This window comes from Brassica rapa, chromosome A08, assembly GCF_000309985.2.
Source record: "Brassica rapa cultivar Chiifu-401-42 chromosome A08, CAAS_Brap_v3.01, whole genome shotgun sequence".
Lineage (NCBI taxonomy): Eukaryota > Viridiplantae > Streptophyta > Magnoliopsida > Brassicales > Brassicaceae > Brassica > Brassica rapa.
The window spans coordinates 7,264,322-7,287,293 of NC_024802.2; the positions used below are offsets into that span (position 1 = coordinate 7,264,322).

Below are 22,972 nucleotides of genomic sequence, written 5' to 3' on the forward strand. Positions count from 1 at the left end.
TCGATGTGATGCATATAGAGAAGAATTTCTTTGAGAACATCATGAATACAATATTGAATGTCCCAGGGAAGACAAAAGGCAACATAAAATCGAGGTTGGACTTGCCGGATATTTGTTCAAGAAGCGAGTTACATATTAAAAGCAATGGACAAGTTTCCGTTCCGATATTCAGATTGTCTTCAGAAAAAAAGTCGGTGTTGTTCAACTGGGTGGCATCAGAAGTGAAGTTCCCCGATAGGTATGTTTCGAATCTCTCTAGATGTGTTGAAAAGGGTCAAAAGTTCTCCGGGATGAAGAGTCATGATTGTCATGTCTTTATGCAACGACTACTGCCCTTTGCATTTGCGGAGCTACTTCCAACAAACGTACATGAAGCACTTGCAGGTGCGTAGTGTATTATATCACAATAATTTTATAACGGTCTAATTTGGAAAATAATATATGACTAACAATGTGTTTAATTGTTTTTAGAATATAAAAGGCATTTGAGCATTTTTCAGGGATCTGAGCACACGCACTCTTAAAGAAGAAGTTGTGGAACAGCTTCAGGAGAACATTCCCATCATATTGTGTAACTTGGAGAATATATTTTCTCCCGGATTTTTTGACGTCATGGAGCATCTAGCTGTCCACCTCCCATATGAGGCATTGCTTCGTGGACCTGTACATTACAGATGGATGTATCCGTATGAGTGAGCCATGAAATATTTGAAAGGAAAAGCAAAGAACCTCGCCGAAGTTGAAGGTTCTATAATTGCTGGACGTTTGACGGAAGAAGTTTCTCACTTCACATCGTACTACTTTGCGTCAAAAGTACGTATCCGGAGAAGAGCTCCAAGAAGATATGATGATGGTGGTGTTGCGTCAACATATGCAGGTTCTGGTGTTCCAGACATCTTTAGCCAGATTGGACGATTCGGTGGGAAGTCTAAAGAGGTTTGGTGGTCGAGTGAACAAGACGCTCATAGTGCACACACCTATATTCTACTCAATTGCGAGGATTCATTGATGCGTTATTTTGAAAGGTAACATATAAGTATAATTAATTATATAATTGTGAGAGATTCATTCCTATAAAATGTGATTTTACAGCTTATTTGTTTTTCAAGTCGAAGAAACATTTCCTGGTATATCCACAAGTGACGTATACAAAAAGAAAGATCAACACTTCATTAAGTGGTTGCGGAATCATGTATTAACTCAAACTCTTTTTTCATACATGATCTGTATTTCAACATTCTCTTTATTTTTGCAGGTTGATTATGACGACGATGCAGATTATCCTAAGTGGTTACACGAAATAATTCAATCTCCACTTGTAAAGGTCACCACATCACAAATGTATTTCACACGAGGCTATACTTTTCACACATATGAGTATGGTAGACAGCGGACGACCAGTAACTATGGAATATGTGTGAAAGGAGAAACAGATTTCTACGAGATCTTGACGGAGATTATTGAAGTCGAATTTCCAGGGATACTGAAGCTGAAATGCGTCCTCTTCAAATGTGAATGGTTTGACCCCGTCGTCAATGGAGGTGTTCGGTCTAACAAATTTGGTGTACTTCTCCATGCCACATCCGAACGTAACCGACACGATGAAAGGTTACTTCTCCATGCCACATCCGAACTAGAGTAAGACGCCTCACCACGTCAGAAACACGTGGTTCAAAATTTACGCTGTAAGTTTCTATTAATTCATTATAGATACTTTAATTTTTTCATGATTTATATATATACTTTCTACAAAACTAATTGTTAATTTATTTTTTCCAACAGAAAAAATATAATTGGGCCTTGGGGATCAGTGAAAGGGTGAGGAAGAAGTTTGTCGCGAAAGCGAAAGTTCGCTTGTTGGACACGGTCTCCAACTGGATGGGTGACTGGATCGTGAAGGTCACCACATCACAAATGAGCGTGGCAAACCCGCTGAGCTCACCACGGATGTGTGGGATGGCCTCATCCGATATTGGCGTCTTCCTGATTCCATTAGAATCGCCCAGTCTTGCTCTAACTCCCGTAACACGGTCGATGAGCACGGGAACGGGCCGATGCTTTACACTACGGGCCGAAAACCCCACGCCGGTGTCCGTTTGGAAATGGTAATTAAATATTTTATTAAATAAAAATTTTAATATATATTTATATATTTATATATTTTGACTTTCTTAAATGTTTTTAGGCCAAAGAGACGGGAGGTTTTCCGTTTCTTGTGGAACTTTACGAGAAGACCCACAAGAACAAGGCGGGCGTATTTCTAGATGGCAAGTCTGAGCAAATTTACAACGACTTGGTTGCTCGGGTTGAAGACCGCCAGACCCAGCTGACCCAACAGTCCACCGAAGGATTACCCGTCACCTTATCCACACTTGAAGTGGATAAGATTTACGAGGAGGTAAATTTTCTAAAATTTTAATTTTTTTATTATTCATTTAATTTAACTTTAAATTTTTACTAACAATATTTATTTTTTGTTTTTAAGATTGTCCCTAAAAAAAAGAGACGGACGTTGGGGATTGGTTCCGTCAACGATGTTCTGAGAGCGACATCGTCTTATGGTCAGCAAAGCGACGGGATGATGAAGTCTCTCAACTGCGTAGAGAGTCCGATGAGCTGCGTAGAGAGTCTACTGAGCAGCGTCACGAGTTGAGCTCGACGCGATCTGCGTTCACAGCTCGTGTGGGTGGACTCGAGGGCTTCTTGGACGTTGTAGCTGCCACAAATTCGGAATAGGAGACCTTGTTGAGGACCATGCGACAACAAAATCCTATTCCAGGCGAGTCATCATCCGACACACATGCCGAGGCGGATGTAGCGGCGAGGAGTGATGAATTCTAATGGGCGATGAACGACTCTTAGTTCTTTTTTATTCGGTTCTTGTATTATAAATTCAAAAATTATTTATATATAAAAATTTTTGGTTTTTGATCTTTTTAGAATTTTAATTTTATTAAAAAATTAAATAATTTTAATTATTTTTAATAATATTTTAATATTTCTGTAAAATAATGAAACGAAGCAAATTCATAGCTAATGTTGCGACTTCTTTACGTGGAAGATTAACGAGTTCTTTACGAGGAAGAATTTACAAGGAAATGACGTGGAAAAGTATATGTGTTCTTTACGAGGAAAACTTTCAAGGTATTTACGTGAACTTTACGAGGATATATTTTCGAGTTATTTACGTGTGTTTTACGAGAAAATGAGAAACTCGTTTCGAGGTATTTATGAGGAAACTTAGCGGCGTCCTTACGTGTTCTTTACGACGAAATGCTTTTCTTCGTTTTTACGACGAAATCATTTCGTCGCTATATTACGACGAATTAGCGAGGAAATATGCGTTACGACAAACGTTTAACGACGAAACGGGTTTCCTCGAAAATTCTTCGTAAACTTGCTTTTACGACGAATTCACGAAGAAAACCGCCCTCGTATATCTTTTGTTTTCTTGTAGTGACCTTATCATGAACACACCAAAAAGCGACGTTGTTTATCTTCCCGAAGTTTCCAAACGAGTTTACACTGCCGCCGCAGAGTTCATAAGATTTGTCGATTACGTATTGGGTTTTACTGAAATTAAAGATTCTAACCTTTTTACAAATATTCTCAAGTCGATGTTTTGGTGCTCGTTCGAAACTGGTGGAATTCTGTCAAGCTTTGGAAACAAGACATGAATATCTGGTCATGAATTTTCTTGTCACTGGGGGATATGTAGAATCTGCTGAGAAATTTCAAATGGAGTCTGGAACGAAACTCATTATTTCTTGATTCTAATTGAGTTTAGTTCCTCAGATTATTTTTCTGCCTTTTATTTTCTTATGTAAAACAGCAAAAATAGATCTTACAATCAGCATATATCGCATGGCTGTTAGAAGAGATGTTCAAAACGAAAATGTTCAAATGCTATTGAAAAGTTAACGGTTTGAATCCTGAGGCATCAATGCCTTCTTCGTATGCATATTCTCTCTTCTTGTGTGGTTAGTGAGATATCAAAAAACCAAGTCTGATTCTTCTTGGAATCCATATATGTGTTGCTATTGTGGTGGATTGGGACGGTGGTGTACGTTAGAAGTTGTGGATATTGTGCAAGTGTATATCTTCAGTTAGGTGTATATGTGGATATCATGAGTATGATGTAAGCATGGATATTGTGAACTGATTTGATGTACACATGGATACCGATGGATATTGTGAGAATGGTGTACTCATGGATATTGTGAATTGATGTACACATGGATACCGATGTACATGTGGATAGTGAATATCACATATCATGAGAATGGTGTACGCATTGATATTGTGAACTGATGTACACATGGATATCAATGTACATGTGGATAGCAAATATATGTACATAAGGAACAAAAAGTGTACATGTGGATACTTATTGACGTATACAAATTAAAAATGTGAGCAAGCCATGTAATACAAAACATGTACAACTTTTTTTTTGTAACACATGGAACATGGGAAACATAAAGTTGGCTTTATTTCATCAGAGGGTTTTATAGACTTTAACCATAAAAAAACTACCGTGGTAGCAGAAAGTGATCCTCTATGTAATAAAATGATGAAAACTACCCTATAATGTAAATCACTAGATATATTGACTGACATATGTCGTACTAAGAATTGATTGGCATCAAATGCATATGTCACCATGAGTCATTAATATAAGAACTTGGCATCTCTCGTTATCTTAAGGAACTTTACAATAAACTAGGTTCGTTCCCGGGCTACGCCCGGGTTATCTTATATGAAAATGTTGAACCAAAATATCATATTAAATTTTGGTGTTGATTCTTTGAACGCAAAAAAGTGTGTTGTATATCGAGTTTACGCAAATGTTTAAAAGCCAAAAAAGCTGTAAGTAAAGTAGATAATGGAGGAAGCAGATTAAGTCTTTCGCATATCAGAATTTTTTTGAGGGCATGAGAAAGAAAGGACCTGAAATTGGATAAGAATAGTTAGTCAGCATACGTTTAGTTGAATATAGTAGTATTTGTTTTTATATTTAAAGTTTTGTACCTGGCTTAGGTGGGGTAAACCTATGTGTAAGTCCCTTCTTTATTGGCTTGTATCATCGCTTGGTCGATATTTTCGAGATAGTTAATCTGTGAATATAATATTTTATCAGATTTCTGAAAAAATGGGAGGAAAAAATTATTTATTTAAATTACCTGTATCGGGATGAAAGCCTCTGAATATTTCTTTGTAGACTATGTTCTTCACTTTCAGCTGGTGTGGATCTTCAGTTTTGATGATCGTTAATCCTTTGTCGAAATGTGGTAAATAGAGTGAGTTTAAATATATGATTTTTTGTCTTTTAACGTTGGTGTGAATGAGCATTTATTACTGAATGTTAATTTTATGAGTTTTTTATTCCAAAGTGTTTCAGTTTCGTTGAAGTTTCTATGTTAGCGGAAGTTTTTAAGTATTAATTTCATTTTTTTATGTTCACTGGGTTTAGATTAGCTATAAACTATATAAAACGGAAAATTTACAAAAAAAAACAATCTATAAAAGTTGTTGAATACAACGGTAAGACAACAATATTCAAAAAAAAAATCCTGAATGAATAAATTAAAAAATACCGTATATATATATTATTTCTGATGTAAGTTAAATAAATATATAATTTTCAATTCCGTAAACTCGAGTTAAAAAACTCGAGACATACTGTTGTGAAGACTTAGAAACTAATATATATATATATATTATATTTATGAAAAAATGAAACTAACGTTCGTGATAGTTAAGTATATGGTTATAGATGTCTAAGTAATTAAAGATTGTCTGTCTAAACAAAGACACTTAGCATACAATTTACTGGTTTTTTATGTAACGTAATTTATATAGCCACTATATATCATTGACTATAAAATTGTCCCTTATATTCATAAGGAATAATTCCAACGTAATCAAGAACTTAAATAATTATAAGAATGACATGGTGTTATTTAGTCTCTCAAAAACGTGTATAAAACTTAAATAATATAAATAATGTGACGTTTCTGGGTAGTTCTTATATAAAAAAATTTGAATTATAATGTAGGTTTCCAACTTTCTATGCTGAATGAGTAGAATTGCCACCCAAACCAATTTGTGGTTAAATATGGTTTGAATGTTCATACTCTTTGGTACAAAATAATTATAACCCAAAAGATAATAACGATACTGGATGCATCTAATTTTCTTTATTTGAGAGAAACATGCAGGAGATTTGGTATTTACCTGGCACTTCAATGTGCTGGTTATTGGGGAGGCTATCCATACCGCTAAAACAGAGATCCGCACCACCAACTTATTCCAGAAGAATGCTGCTTGGAAGTGTAGAAGAACCAGATGAAGTCTTGGTCTTTCTCAAGTCTTCTTCTTTCTAACGCAGGAGAATAAGGGTTTTGGAAGAGTTTGATTTACTTTTCCTTTTTTCATTCCCTTTGAAAGGTTATAGTCAAAGATTATAATTACTGGTTGAATGAATTTATTACTTTCCTATTTAGATGAGATTTTAACATAAATATAGGATCATATGGAATATGGGATTTTAAGAAGTTTCAAAAATGTAACATAGTCTAAGATCTTCCTGCTGTGCGATGTGCGTGTGTGACGGCTACGTGGAGTTCAAATAGTATATAGGATATGGAAATAAGCAATTCTAGCGAAATATTTATGAGGCTAAATTAGTTGGGTTATGTAAACGAATTTAAATCATGATAACAATTGATCTGAGAAAACTATATAGGAAGGATAGTTCAATTGATTAAAAGCCAAGGTCTGAAATGAAACAAAGCAAAGTCTTGTTAAAACCAAAATAGTACTTAAACTGAAGCAAAAGTTCAAAAACCAACATAATACTTGAAGTTCAATGCAAAGACTTAAGCATCATCGAACTGAATCATCATTTCTCACATCTTGCCCGTTTGACTTTCTCTGGATCAGCACTGTCAAACGTTCTCTTACTCTCTTCATCTGCAGAATCTCCACGGCTTTTTGAAGGCTCACACATATCACTTCCAGTCTGCACTGCTTCCATGGACGTTGCAGCAATGGCGTTTCCAAGAGAGCCTTCTGTGGGTGATGGTGTCTCTGGAGGGAGGATCTTGGTGACAGTGATAGCTCGGGTGTTGCCAGAGAAGTTGTGGTCTGTAACTTTCACACAAAACTTATGGGTCTGTCCGATTATGCTGATCAGAGCTTCCGGGACAGGCACTTCATGGTCAGGGCCTTTGTCTTTATTGGCCTTGCATTCAAGAACAATAGTGTGAGTTTCAATCACTTGAGAGTATAAATTAATGGATATTTACCTCAAAGTAGCTGCTGACCAACTCAGATGCGTGCCTCCCAGTCAATTGAAAACCAGCATCACCAAGCAGGACAAAAAATCCTTGTTCAGTGCTGTCATAAACCGAAATCTTTGCACGGTACCTATTATGTAATAATCAGAAGTTAATAATCTAAAACTAATATAAGAGAGAGTGTAATTGATAATAGAGGCCAATGAACATACTGTGCAACTCCAGCTGTGGTATCCTTCACACATCTTGGGTTCGTGCAAATCAATGAGTTTGCGCCTTTGGTAGCCTTACTATGACACCCAGTGCATGCAATATAGTACCAAGCAGATCCATGAACCACATCATCAATAGTAGCAGTGCACTCAAAAAAGGCATCCTGCAACAGTCCAAAAACATTTAAAATTTAAACATATAAGCGTTTAAAATTTGTAAGTAATATTTAGCTTAATATTTACCTTTGCAGATTCCATCGTCATGTAAGAGAATATGTCAGATATAGTCATCGTCTCCCGCTTAGTGACCACCTCTGCACTAACCTGCTTAGCAATCTCTGGGTTTGAGGAGAGCCTAACAATAAATATAAATCATAGATTCAGTCAATAACTTCAATTTGCGTAAATGTGTGCTCAACATAAACTTATATAGACGGTGGTACATACCAGGCTAGGTAATCAATTGTTGGTTGGACATCATTGTCCATGAAAACCCGTGTGGGAGACATAGAACTCAGTGCCAGGGTACCTGTTAAAATGACAGAAGAAGGATTAAAGATGATAAGAGTGTAAAGCTAGCAGCCAATTTATAAGAACCTCGTTAATAACTTTAAAACATGACACAATAATCAGTCAAACATGAAACAAAATGGATAAATGATAACCTCCGAGACGTTTAGTGTTAACGGCTGTGGCCAAAAGAACTGTGGGAGTGTTTTCATAGGACTTAAACTTCTTGCAGAAATCCGTTGCTGTCTGGTCCCAGAGGTAGAGCTTCATGACAGGTCCTCTGGAAAAAAAAAATCTTAGAAACTTAGGAACTAAAGAGAGATGGGGTATTCAAAATAGGAGAACACACTTACTCATGTGATTGCACATGAATCATGATGTGCCGAGTTGTAGCAACCTTCGCTTCATCAATAGTGGGACGCTCGGTAAGACTCTGTCCATCGACCAGCTTCATGTGGCCAAGAACATCTAGAACATTTATCATTAAGAACGCAACTCAGTTTTCTAATCTACCGATAAAAAAACAAAACACGTGAACTAATTATTTAACCCAATAAAATTCTACATTTCTTTAGCACACATGAACATAGACCAAAACAACATCAAAATATAAATTTAGTAAAATTAGTATGCTTACCGTAGAGGTCACCTTTCAGATCACAGTTGGCCTCAAAATCCTCATACGAATGCATCCTGAAACGGTCTTCATCAAAAGGGATTGGAATGTCGTGAAGAACCGACAACTCAGGGTTCCATGCGAAGGACACGGTTGCGATATGATCAGCAACCCGGTACATCGGTTTGTTCTTCGATCCGTAGAAGTTGATGAGTTCGTAAACTGAACCTCGCTTCATCTCAGGCAAGTATTTCTTAATACGTCCTGGTGGGATGAATCCTTGAATAACAGTTCCCTATTGTCGAAAGTAATAACAAAAACACAAAAAGAGAATCAAACCTCGGGTTTAAACAAAAACGATAACAAACCATACTAACTAACAAACAAACCGTATAACAAAACGTCAAAATCAAAGTATAAAATCTTAATAACATAACTAATTAACCTTAGATTCTTATTCAAAGTTGAAAGAAACGTCAAAAGCACAGCTCAAAGTTTAATTAACTATTATAACATAATAAATAATGAACCCAATAACGGATCTCACGGTCTAGAAACAATTTATATCGTCGGTAAAAAATAACAAAACACAAAATTGAAACAAACCTCAGAATCTAACAAATACAATACCGTATAAGAGAACGGAAAAATCTAAAAAGTTTTATTAGCGTAACTAATTAACCCTAGGTTCACCTTCAGAGTTTAAATAAACGGCAAAATCACGATTCCAGATTTAATTAACTAATCTAACATAACTAATTAGCCTTAACAAAAGGGAGTCGACGTACCTGCTCGTCGATGAGAAGCATCTCCAGGCCAATAAGGGTCTTCTTCACCGGGTTCTGAGCCTCCCAGAAATGGATGAGTCGAAAGCGCAGACGGGTTTCATGAGGACCTAGAGAGACATCTCTGAAGAACATCACTTTTTCGTCAGAGCCGGAAGAAGCAGGAGACTTTCCATTTCGTTTCATCGCCATATCTTAAGATCTGAGTTTTTCTAGGGTTTTGCATTCTACGGAGAAGAAAGATCAATTATATAAGAGGAGGAAAAGAGGGAGGTGAAACGAAAACATAATGAAGGGGTATTGATTGATCGAAACGAAACTATTGATAGCTTAGGATTGAATCAATGGAGTCTACGGTTCTCTTTTTGATCGGAGAAACCGAAGCGATAATGGTGAGGAGAAGCGTCACCTGTAGATGTCGGCTCATCTAAATGATTCTTCTCGCGATACAGAAGAATCACACCGAAGCCCGAATCGCAATCCCTTAAAGCCCAAAGCGAGATCGGTAAGCCTCCCAAAGAGAAAGCAGCAAGCCCACGAAATCTCTTACTCGACTTCGGGCAAAAGAAAAAACCGAGTCTGACGTGTTTTAAAAAATGAACCTGATTGGCCAAATAAAAAATCCTACGTGGCATCCTGTATGCTCTGCTTATTTTGCTTTTAGTAGTGTTAGATTTTAGTGGATTTATAAATATATAAACCTTTGAAGATAAAATTGAAGATAAGAAAAGTGTTTGTAAAAGCTGAAATGTCAATGTATATTGGAATCGGGCGGCATATTGGAATCGTCTCTCTTGCCCCCACACGGAGTGTACTATGATACCAATGCAAGTACATGAATACTGTAGAAGTTAATGATACACATTTCCTTAGATACATAAATTTTACACATTTTTTATTTTATCTCTTACAGCAATGTGTTTTTTTTTTCTTTTTCTTTTGAATTGAATGTTAAATTAGTTCGAACTAAAAACACAATTTCTTGCAGTGGTATCATAATACACTATGATCTGGTGGCATTACTGTATTGTAGTGATTAGAATTTAAAAGTTTTTACACTTTAATATTGAATCTGAATTTCAAACTATGCAATTTTTTGCAGACTATATAATATAAAGCTTATCGGAATCATTCGTTGTGGTCAACCTTTACAAAGAGATCGTGTCCATCAACAATGTCATACATGCATGTCCATCAACGATGTCATACATGCAAAAACCACATATCAATTAAGTGTTTCAGAGAGAGCTTCATTGTAGAATCAATTATCCGTATAGTTATTTATCAATATTGCAAGTAGTTGATTATCACTTCTTGAAAGTCGTCTGGACTTCGTGGAAGTCGTATGGACATCCTGGAAGTCTTCTGACGAAGTTTTCTTCCATATCAAGTGGAGTCCAAGCTTGTCTTTGTAGAGGAATGATCTATAATAGTTTTGTTTGTGGTATGTTTTGTGATTTGCATGTCTACTCTTTTAGTTGTGAATTTTTTGTAAAATCAGTAATAATGTTTTCCAAGATGTAATACATGTGCTAACAATGTGTTTACACATTTACAAATCAATGAAATAATAGACTTCAATAGCCTTTTTTTTTATTTTTGGATCTCTCATATGCAATAATAAACTCCAATGGCCTTTTTTCATCTTAATAAACAAGAATGTTGGTAGCTTCATATTGATACAAAATTTTAAGAAGCATTTTAACCATTTTTCCAACTCATAACAATAATCATCATTAGTGTCTATAACAATAATACTTAAGAGATGAAATCAAACAATAGTAAATAGTCAAAGCATATCATATTTTTTATAAGTTTGTGTTGAAAAACTTAGTTAGATTTGTAAAACTAAGGGAGAAAACATATTTTGAAAATATGAATTTTACATATTTTGAAGTTACTTATCACTCTTAAAAATACAAGTTATTCAAAAACTAGCGTAGAAGACTTAAAAACTAGCGTAAAAGACTTTCATGGAAGTCTTCTCTTCTCGGATCAGTTAGAAACTTTAATTAACGTGAATGTTGGTAACCTCATAAATATCACCAATTAAGCTATAAATTTCATTCAGTAGCCCACATAGTTTTAGAGATAATGCAAGGTTATTAAACATTGACGTGGACGTCATCCACAGAGGTCGTCTAGTAGACTTCCAGAGAAGTCGTCCATTTAGGTCGACGCGGACGACTTCAATCTAAATCTTCCAGACGACTAAAATATAAGTCGTCTGGTCAACGCAGAGGTTATTTTTGCAATTGACTTTGAAATCTGTTATCTGAGACGATTGAAAAATAAATCGTCTACTTTTGTTTGGTTAAAAAAAACTCCAAAAAAACTAGACGACTTACATTTCAGTCGTCATAGGTTAGTTTTGCATTTGACTGGATTATTTCACAAGTTTGACTTTCCTGGACGACTTACATTTCAGTCGTCTGGTGAAAAATTAAAATATCAATAATTTATTAAAACTCGACGACTTACAATTAAGTCGTCATAGGTGAGCTTTGCAATTGAAAAATAAAACTTCAATATTTAATTATATATAGACAACTTACAATTCAGTCGTCCACCCGACGACTTACATGTAAGTCGTCCAGGATTTACGAGGTTTGACCAGAATCTCAGAATAAAATCGTGGACGACTTACATGTAAGTCGTCGGGCGGACGACTGAATTGTAAGTTGTCTGGGTATAATTAAATATTGAAGTTTTTTTTTCAATTGCAAAACTAACCTACAACGACTTACATGTAAGTCATCGGGTTTTAATAAAATATTGATATTTCAATTTTCCACCAGACGACTGAAATGTAATTCGTCCAGGAAAGTCAACCTTGTGAAATAATCCAGTCAAATGCAAAACTAACCTATGACGACTTACATGTAAGTCGTCTAGGTTCTTTGGAGATTTTTGTAACCAAACAAAAGCAGACGACTTATATTTCAGTCATCTCAGAAATATATTTCAAAGTCAATTGCAAAAATAACCTCTGCATTGACCAGACGACTTCTAGGTAAGTCGTCTGGACGAACAGATCTGGAAAAAACTCGATTTTTTACCTTAAATGGGTGAGTTAACTTACTTAGCACACATAAGGCTTCTCCAAGAACACAAAATCTGAAACGAAAGTGACCCACCCAGAATCGTTAGCTTCTATGACTTTATGAATCATAAAAAATGTAGAATCAAAATCTTGGGTTTTTTTAGCTTAATGTGGAGAGAAAGTGAGAGAGATGTTGTGTTTAGTTCATAAGAATTGAGAAAGAAGAAGGGTAAATCGATTTTGGGAGCATTAAGAGCTTCAAATTGGTTGTTCATGGTGGTTAGGGTATTGATGACAATGGCAATCTTGTAATTATTTGAAGACGATGAGGGTGAGAGAGTAAAAATGTCATTTTCAAAAAGAAAAAAAAATTGATAGAGCTAAATGGCTCTGTTTCTGTCACAGGAGTAGCTGATGATGTAACTGTCATATCCAAGCTCCCCCTGTCACTGGAAGTGGGAGTTTCCATTATTTCCCGATCTTCATCACCCGCATAATGCACTTGAAGTATTGTTGGCGAGACAGGTGGGTTGACTATGTATATTGATGCTAGTGGGAACTCTGTTTCATGAAAGATAACATCTCTTGAAATAAGAAACTCCTTCTTCTCTAGATCACAAACTTTCCAGCCTTTTTGACCATACGGGTAGCCTACAAATATGCATTTAGCACTTCTTGGACTGAACTTGTTCTTATCTCTTAACTTTAGATGAACATAAAATAAGCAGCCGAAAACTTTAAGATGACTGTAACTTGGCAAAACACCATGGAGTAACTCATAAGAAGTGCGTCCTTTAAGCACTGATGACGGAATACGATTGATAAGGTGAGATGATGTGAGAATAGCTCCCCCCCCCCAAATTTGATCAAAAGACTGGCTTGAAACAACAGTGAACGGTGAACGTTCTACGTTAAGTATGTGACGATGTTTTCTCTCGACATGACCGTTTTGCTGTGGTGTAGCCACACAAGAAGTTTGATAAAGTATGCCGCTTTCACGAAAATATGTTGAGAGACACATAAAATCCATACCATTGTCACTCCTTACGGTTTAACATCCTTAGTAAACCGTTTTGCTGCCATCTTTATGAAGTTTTGAAGAACAATTTGAACTTCAGATTTCTCCAGTAGTAGATATGTCCAAACTGATCGTGAATAATCGTCTACTATAGTAAGAAAGTAAGCTGCTCCAGATGATGATTTAGTACGATACAGTTCCCAAACGTCATAGTGTATGAGCTCAAAACGATCTTTAGTTTTATTAAAACTATCATAAAAAACTTCTCTAGTCTGTTTTGCTCTAAAACAAGTATCACAAGGATGAGGAGCCACATATTTATTTGAAAACGAACACAATTTCAAAGAAGACAACACTTTAAATGAAGGATGTCCTAGCCTTTGATGCCAACAATCCTGATCAACTGAACTAACAACTCTATGAGAAGCGGAGACTCTTGCAGCCATGACCTCCTTGAAGAAATAAACCCTATCTCGCTCTTCAACTGCTCCAATCAGCGTCCTCGTGAAACGATCATGTAAAACACAAATAGTGTCCGTTAAAAGAGCAAAACAATACGTTTGATGTAGCAGTTTAGACATCGAGATAAGAGAACAATTGAGATTCGGAACATATAACACGTTGGATAATGTTATTTTTTCCGAGAGAATGAATATGCCAACATGCGTAGCATAGGTTCTGTTGCCATCCGCAAATCTAACCGGACAAGGCGGAGTACTTTTAACGTTCATTAACAGTGAACCATCTCCTATCATGTGATGAGAAGCTCTTGTATCAAGAATAAGATCACCATGTCTGTTCTTACCAGACAGCTTATCAGATGACTTTGTTTTCTCATTTATCATATGTGAAAGCGCTCTCAATTGTTCCTCTGTAAACACCGGAAAAGAAGATGAATTTGAGGTCGTGGCCTGAGCATTGTTAACTCTTGCACCTTAGCTTCTATTACGATCAGAACCACCACGACCACGGCCTCTAGAAGCTATATTTTCACCACGGTTCGTTGATCTCTCTCTTCCCACCAGTCCGGAAATCCCATCAATTGCCAACAATTGGTCTTTTCATGACCACTGCGACCACAATGAGAACACCGATTCAAACGTCGTGCTGGTTCCACTGTCTATTTTTTGGTAACGAAGCCAACTGCATTTTGCTGAATTTCTCTCTCTTTCGAAGAATTGAGACGTTGTTCTTCCCTGACTATCTTAGCGTACGCATCACCTAGATCAATCAATGAATCACTTGCAATAATCCCTTGACAAACGCCACCAAATCGAGCTTCATTAAGACCCACGACGAACTGATGTAATTTCTCTTTTTCCCGTTCCTTCTCATACTCAGTAGCAGCACTGCAACTGCAAGCGGGACCGATTTATACATGTCTAACTCTTCCCACGTCTTGGCTAGGCGACCGTAGTATTCCATCACTGACTGACCTTCCTGTTTGCACGATGAAAGTTGTTCCTTCAGATGCTGAATTCTCACTTTGTTTCCCACAGAGAAACTCCCATAAGTTATGAGAATCTGAGATAAAAATAACAGTTGATCGAACCGAGCTTCAATTGATGAACGAATCCAACCTACTATCATCGGGTTAACCGACGACCACAACTCAAATTTTGAATCATCTATGGACGGTTTAGGTATAGTCCCATCTATGAAGCCTAGTTTTCACTTGGCTCTGAGTGCGTTGATCAACTCTGTAGACCACTCATTTTAATTCTCACCGGTAAACATCACTGATGTTATCAAAGCACCGGGATTATCTGATGCATGCAGCGAGTAGGGAGCTGCAACACTGTTTTTACTTTGCTCAACTTGAGAACTCGAACTTTTGCTTGCGGAAGAATCATCACCGTCTACCATGATTATGAGAACTTCTCAAGACGATGATGAAAAAAACAAATTTTGATTTCAGAATTCTATTGCTCTGATATCATGTAAGGTGAAATATTCGCGTAAACTATTAACTTCTGATTTACATTGAGAAATTGCCCTTTGTTTATATACAAGACTCGATGACATAAACCTTGGATGACAAGGACTCTGAAAGATAAGTTGATGCATAGAGTGAATGGATGGACAGGCAGATGGCTCTCAAAAGGTGGAAAGGAAGTGTTGATTAAATCCATTTTGCTTGCCCTACCGACGTACGTTATGTCTACTTTTCTGCTCCCATTAGAGATTTGTGAAAATCTTGCCAGTGCCATTGCACAGTTCTGGTGGAGTTCAAATCCACCAAAGAGAGGGATACACTGGGCGAAGTGGGAGAAAGTTTGTTTACCAAGAGAGGAGGGTGGAATTGGTTTCCGTATGATCCATGAGTTCAATCTGGCCCTGTTGGCTAAACAATTATGGAGGCTACTTCAGTTCCCTGATTCCCTAGTTGCACGGGTTTTGAAGGGAAGATACTATAGATTGAGCTCTCCACTAAGAGTGGATACTGCTAACAACCCATCCTATGTGTGGACGAGCATTATTGCAGCCAGGAAATTGTTACTACTAGGGATCAGACAGAAAATTCATTCCGGATATGAAGTTAAGGTGTGGGGAGATCCGTGGATTCCAACGACCCCCGCGAGACCAGCTAACTCCATAGCGCCAGTCATGCACCCTAATATGCGAGTCAGCGATCTTATTGATCAAGTATCGAAGGAATGGAATATTGGTCTATTGGAGAGTTACGTCATCCCTGAGGACATACCTCTCATAAGGAGTTTAGCCATAAGCTCGACTCATCGCCGAGATACTTTCTGCTGGAACTACACAAAGAATGGCCAATATACGGTTAAATCTGGTTATTGGGTGGCACAAAATGTATTAAAACCAGCAGCGGAGAAAGAAGTTATAGAGCCGAGCATCACAAAGCTCCAAGCCTTTGCTTGGAAGGTAGAGGCGCCAAAGAAGATATGTCATCTTATATGGCAATTGTTGACTGGTCATGTGGCTGTAACGAGGAACTTGACAAGACGCAATATGAGGTGTGACAATTACTGTCCAAGATGCGGAGAATTAGAGGAAACTGTGACCCATGCATTTTTTGAATGTCCGCCAGCTCTTCAAGTCTGGTCATTATCATCGACTCCAACAAGCCCTGATATATTTCCGGTATCAAGTGTCTACACAAATATGGATTATCTGTTTTGGAGGAAGAATAGCATCATCGAGCCAGAAAGAGACAGGGATCCTTATCCCTGGATATTATGGTACATTTGGAAGGCTAGAAATGACAAACTCTTCAGAGGAATAGATAGAGATCCATTGGAGCTAGTTCGACACGCAGAGAGTGAATGTCATGCATGGTTTGATGCTATTGAAGCGGTGCAACTAGTGTTACAACCAGTGGTTCAAGCTAATATCCCTGGGATAGCCCAAGTCATACGTTTGGGTAATATATGCTTGCTAGATGGATCTTGGACATCTTCTGCTCACTTTAGCGGATGCGGCTGGGTATGGATGGACAGTGTTGGGAATATTCAACTTATGGGAACAAAGAATTTCACTCGACGTGAATCAGCTTTGCATTCGGAAGTAGAAGCACTGCGGTGGGCGATGGAAAATATGCTTCAACATTCAACATGCCAGAACTTTGGGACAGACTGCAAGGAGCTGATTGCAATGTTAAAGGACCCTCAAGATTGGCCAAGCTTTGCGACAGAATTGGAGAGAATAGAGACATTACAGATATGCTTTCCGGACTTCAGCATCATTCATGTTCCACGGGCGCGCAATCAGATTTCAGATTTTTTAGCTAAGACTGCAAGATCCTTCCATAGGGAGTTACTTTTTATTGGTTGTTCTATTCCGGTTTGGTTACCCAGACCACCTCAAGTTTGAGTAATAGAATGGCCTTTTGACGTCAAAAAAAAAAAAAAAAAAAGAGTTATCTTTTTTTTTTTTTTGGCGTCACTTAAGAGTTATCTACAACAAAGATATATATATATATATATATAAATCTAAGTAGATAAACCCAAATATGGATATAAGATATATCCTTTCCAATATTACTACTGAGAATACTGACTAACATCATGAACATCATCGTGAACAGACAAAATCATTTAAAAAAAAGGATATTTATTTAATCATAAGGAAAATAAAACAGTTACTATATATATCACAGTTACTATATATATATCATTTAGAAAATTAAGAAAGTTGAGTTAACAAAATCCATTTTCCAAGTAAAAGATGTTTCAGTCTTGCAGTGACAAAGTAAACATTTTTTTTTGGTTAAAACGGTCGTAAAGGTGTTGGTTAAATTTCAGAAATTTCTTCTTTTGCTTTCTGAAGCTAATAACAGTCTTTTTCTAATTCTCTGGTTTCATCTTTCAAACACGTGTTGTTGGTTAGAATTTTAGGCTCTCGACTCAAATTATTAGTTTCATATATCTGCCATACATACAAGCTAGATGCATATCTCAAGAGTCAAGACGTAGAAAAGTGATCGATTCTTTGACAGCAAATGTGAAAACAACTTTAATCTATATAATATAGAAAAGTGATCGACTCTTTGACAGGAAATGTGAAAACAACTTTAATCTATATAATATTAAATATATGTAACCACCCATAGACTACTGAATTGACCAGACATGATAATAGTATATTGTATAATGTTATTGTTCGTAAGGAAGGTGCGGAGGCGTCTATCTTTTTTCTTTTCCAAAATGAATTTCAATCGCAAAATATCAATATTCATATAAAAATGCGGTTAAGTAAAATAGCTTCAAAAATTAAAAATCCATAAGAAACGACAACTAAAACTCACACTACAATAACTTAAGAAAAAACATAAAAAATAAATCAACACTAGCACCATCATAACACCTAACAGTCTTTAAAAACGAGAAAATATACCAATAATCGGGAGTTACCTCTACTACCTATAGTCCGCCATCCGGTACTCTCCACTTCTGCATCATACCACACTTATCGCTGCTGTCTCGTCCACCAAACGATAAGATCAAGACCCGAAAACTTCATAACTCAACAAAGAGAACTGCTGCTCGATCCACACACCTTGGATACATAAATGCTCTACAATCTAAGACAGAAACTCACTCAAACACCATGAAAATAAGGCATTTCCAACCGAATCTCTCCATGAACACTCATGGGAAAAAAACCAAACGGCAAGCAACCAATAAAGACATTATCCGTAGAAGTCAGACTGGTAAGTCACAACCATCAAAATGCTTACTCCCTCAGTCCATATCGATCAAGACTCACAAACCCAAATCCACAACAGCCTTATCAAAATGCAAATTACCGTAACAAGAGATGCAAAAAACATGCTTGAAACAAATGCTACTATGACAAGACACCGTCAACCGTGGAAAGCACCCACAAAAATTTGAAGGAGAAAACCAGATCTGTCTGTGACACCAACCAAAAGCCGACTCCCTTGCCCTACCAAGCTCACACCAATTTGTAGGAACACCAAAAACTCTCAACCAACCGGCAAAGCTAGCTTTCCCCATAACAGAACCAAACACTCACCGACGATGAAACACCCAGAGTCCCAGAACCGGGAAGCAGAGAGAAAAGTTGATCTGTAGAAGAGGCAACCTCCAACGTCAGAAAAGACCAACACTAGAGAATAAACGCGAAGAACACTTGCTGGAAAAAAAACATGAAGAACACTTTCTGTAACTTTTGAAAAAAAATAGAGGGAAAAGAGAGGTTGATCGACTTTGTTTTTGGCTGAAGAATCTATTTAAAATTCTGAACTAACAAAAATATGATATAATGAAATATTTATATTAGTAAAACAAAAGCACACTTTGGATTTAACTTTATCTTATTATATGATATTACCAAATTAGACTCTTATATTAAATATGCATAATAGTATGTTTCTTAACAATTTAATTATTCAACCGAATCAACTAAATATTTAAATATTTTTATGAAAAAATTAACTAAAGAATATGTAAATATACGATTTCTAAGAGTGTCATCTAACAAAATCTTACTATCTATTTTTAGAAGAATAGATAAATATTATATAATAAAATATTAAAAATATATTAATGTCTAATAATTAAATAGTTTCTTAATTATTATTAAACAAATATTATTTATTAATATTAATTTAATTTAATTTTCATAAAAATACAATTTATAGTATTATATTAAAATTAATTGTATTATCAAATATTAAGTTAATAAAGTAGTTAAGTAAATTAAGTTATTAATAAATTTATAAATTATGAAAATTCATTCTTAAGTATTTACATAAAAAATATCAAAATTTATTTATTTTACAATATAGTTTTATAATTTATTAATATTTTTTATTTTACAACTGAAAAATTAAATAAAAAATAAAGTTATTTAACTATATTAGTTATTTAATTAATATTTAGTAATTCTATTAGTTTATAAATAATATTATAAATTTATCTTGTGTATAAATAAAAATTAAATTAATATTAAGTATAATTATTATTTGTCATAACTATGATTTTCTATAAAAGTAAATTAATGTCTCTTATGCATAAAATAAGAAACAGTGCGATACTTTAAAATAAAATAAAATTTAAATATGATTTTATTTAAATTATTTATTTTATCAAATAAATATAGATTGATCTAATTTTAAATATTTAAATTTATAATCATATTATTTTATAGTTTTATATTTTATAAACTAATATTTATACTATTTTATAATATAATGGGACGGTGTATGATTGATTTTGTTTTTTATAATTGTAAACTCTTACAGATTATTATTTCAATCGCATAATATATTATTCAAATATGAGAATATTTTAACTAACTAATAACTCATTTCTATTAATAACTTTATCAAAACAAAATTGATCCTTGCAAGACATGCTAAAATATATATTCTTCAGTTTAGTTGTAGTTCATTGAAATGAAAATAAAGAAAATGCAAAATATACATAAATGAATTATTCTATTTTGACTATTTGATTATTATAAGTTATATTTATATAAAATTTAATTTGATTATAGAATATTAAAAATTCAAATAAAAATTCATATCAACATATATTATTCCGTTAATCAAATTTTTTTTAAATCAATGCAATATATATTAAAATGGGCTGGATTCAAGAACCCATATCCATGTGGATGTCTAAGATAATATGACTTAGTTTTGCACAACAGAGGGATCGAAGTTGAAACGTGTGTGCATCCCAATCTCTTCTCCTTGCTTGATCACAAGATCCTGGACGCCGTATAACATACTTTTGTGCTTCAATTTTTATATATTAATTCTATTGACATTCTTTAAGCAATACAAAAATATCTTTGTCCACCAAAATTATTGCAATATATTTCTCACATCTATAAATTAATCAAATCAAATTCATACTACAAAAAAAATAATCTCTTCTACAAATCAAAGTTCAAATTTAGTAAATTTTATATAATATAATTATATATTATTAATATACACTAAAAATGAAAGTTACAACAATCAAGCAAAGAAATCAATCCCTTATATATAAATTGAGAATCGTTTAAATAGCTATAACCTTAAGTTTGTAATAATTAAAAAATGACTCCATCCTATGTGGTAGTTTTGTAAGTTTCCTGAAGGCTGACGTGGCAGAATTATAAAGCATTTAGGAATGGCATAGTTTAAAATTAAACTCCCTAGAAAATAACTTTATGCGACAGTAACATGAATATTGGTCTATCGTTTTTAAATAGACTATCGTTTTAAAGGGGTTTAAAAAAAAATCCGAGTATGTTAAAAAAGGACCCATCGTATGTCGTTTTGATATGTTGTGTAATATGATTGTCCACCTAAAATCATCGAGTAATAAACTTCATCGTGCATATAGATCTCTTTTTTTGGAGCTTTGTTTGCTGTTGGGGACCTCTAACAATAAGAACAACCAGGATCTGGAGATAAATTAAATTGTACTAAACATAGTGTCTTACAATATGTCAAAAAAGTAACGCATTGTGTCAGTCAATTATTCCATCAAGTTACTCTGTATGCAAAACTAATAGTTTGTTCTACTTCTCCTTGGTTATCTTGGTATTAGCAGCAATTTTTTAAAATTCAACAACATCATACATAGCATCATATATTTCTAGTATGAGTAGTGACGAATGTGAGTAAATTATTTAAAGACTGTTGCTGAACATGTTAATTTGTATAAAAAACATTAGAAATAATGTATTTAGTCGTATAGCATTACAATGTGTAGCAATTTATAGCTTCTGTAATTGACAGCCAAACGTAACCAAATCACAAGCTGGTCATATTTGAACCTAATTGGAAAACCGAAAAAGTTTTTAACTTCTTTTTATTGTAAATCATAGTTCTATTTGGCATCTTGATTTCAATTGAACCGTACTATAAACAATTAAATAATCAAATCGGTATAAGACCAATGTTATCTTCGGCGCGCATCGAATTACTTCTGTAGGTTGACTAATTAATATGGAAATATAGTATTTACTACTTTGAAAAATTTGGGAGCAAGGCATAGGTTGATATGATATTTTAGTTAGTTAAGGTAATCGAATATAAGTGCTTATATATCGAATATAATTGCTTGATACACAAATTCAGCTTAATTAAGTTTGGAAATATTGTATTTACTACATTATAAGCTTTGGGAGCAAGCCATAAGTTGATATGATATTTTCGGTAGTTAAGGAAAAATACAATTAATGCCTTTCGTTGCAGTTAATGACAATTACTAGAAGAACTGAATTCTTTAGTTGGTAATCAAGTGAAAAGATAATATTTTAATTTTGAAAATACATACTTATATTTTGATATCTGCATTGAACATCTATTGAAAAGATAATAATTTAATTTTGAAATATAATTTTTTTTTAATGATTATAAACTATTGAAACCCTTAAACATTCTACAATAAAAAAAATCGTTGGTGTAAAATTTTGTTACACAAATATGCAAATAATCATAAAATAATATGAGTAGAAACTTCATTAATATTCATATTAAAAGTATACTATATATATCTATGTTAATATCATTTAAATTTAATTATATATCATATACGATAAAAAATTGATTAATTTGATTTATTTACCATAAAATGATTGCGAATAAAAAATAGCGGTCGTTTGATTTATATGCGTACGCCAATTTATTACATAATTGTAACTGATTTTTAGCTACTTAATATATAATTATTATTTTATTATTTCATAATATGCAGAAAACATAAAATAATTAATAAATATAAAATATAAAATATTTATTCTGATCAAGGCGTTGATCTTAACTTAAGTATGTATCTCTTTAATAATTTTAAATTTTAAACATTTTCTAAATTTCAGGTCACAACAAAATAACGAAATGAGAATAAACTCAACAATCAATATTTATATCGAGCATTAACCAAAATGAAAAAAAGTGACACAAAAATGAAAAAAATATATTAAAGATAGATAGGATTGGCACGTGAATGTAAACTTCTCATAACCATAATTAACTTTTAAATTTCTAAATCATGATATA

At 34.5% G+C, this 22,972-nt stretch overlaps 1 protein-coding gene and 1 long non-coding RNA gene across 2 annotated transcripts; one reads left to right on the plus strand and one right to left on the minus strand.

Moving 5' to 3' along the window:
* The first annotated feature begins 2,009 nt into the window (after positions 1-2,009).
* LOC117127455 lies at positions 2,010-5,497 on the plus strand. Its single transcript, XR_004450466.1, has 2 exons — positions 2,010-2,398; positions 2,486-5,497. It is a non-coding gene; the product is annotated as an uncharacterized LOC117127455 (long non-coding RNA).
* LOC117127454 lies at positions 3,224-10,961 on the minus strand. Its single transcript, XM_033277842.1, has 9 exons — positions 9,428-10,961; positions 8,661-8,934; positions 8,377-8,491; positions 8,179-8,303; positions 7,961-8,042; positions 7,757-7,868; positions 7,514-7,677; positions 7,311-7,431; positions 3,224-7,246 (listed from the first exon to the last, which is right to left on the minus strand). Exons 1-9 carry the CDS (start codon positions 9,614-9,616, stop codon positions 6,905-6,907), a joined length of 1,524 nt encoding a protein of 507 aa, XP_033133733.1. The 5' UTR covers positions 9,617-10,961; the 3' UTR covers positions 3,224-6,904.
* Between the last annotated feature and the right edge of the window lie 12,011 nt (positions 10,962-22,972).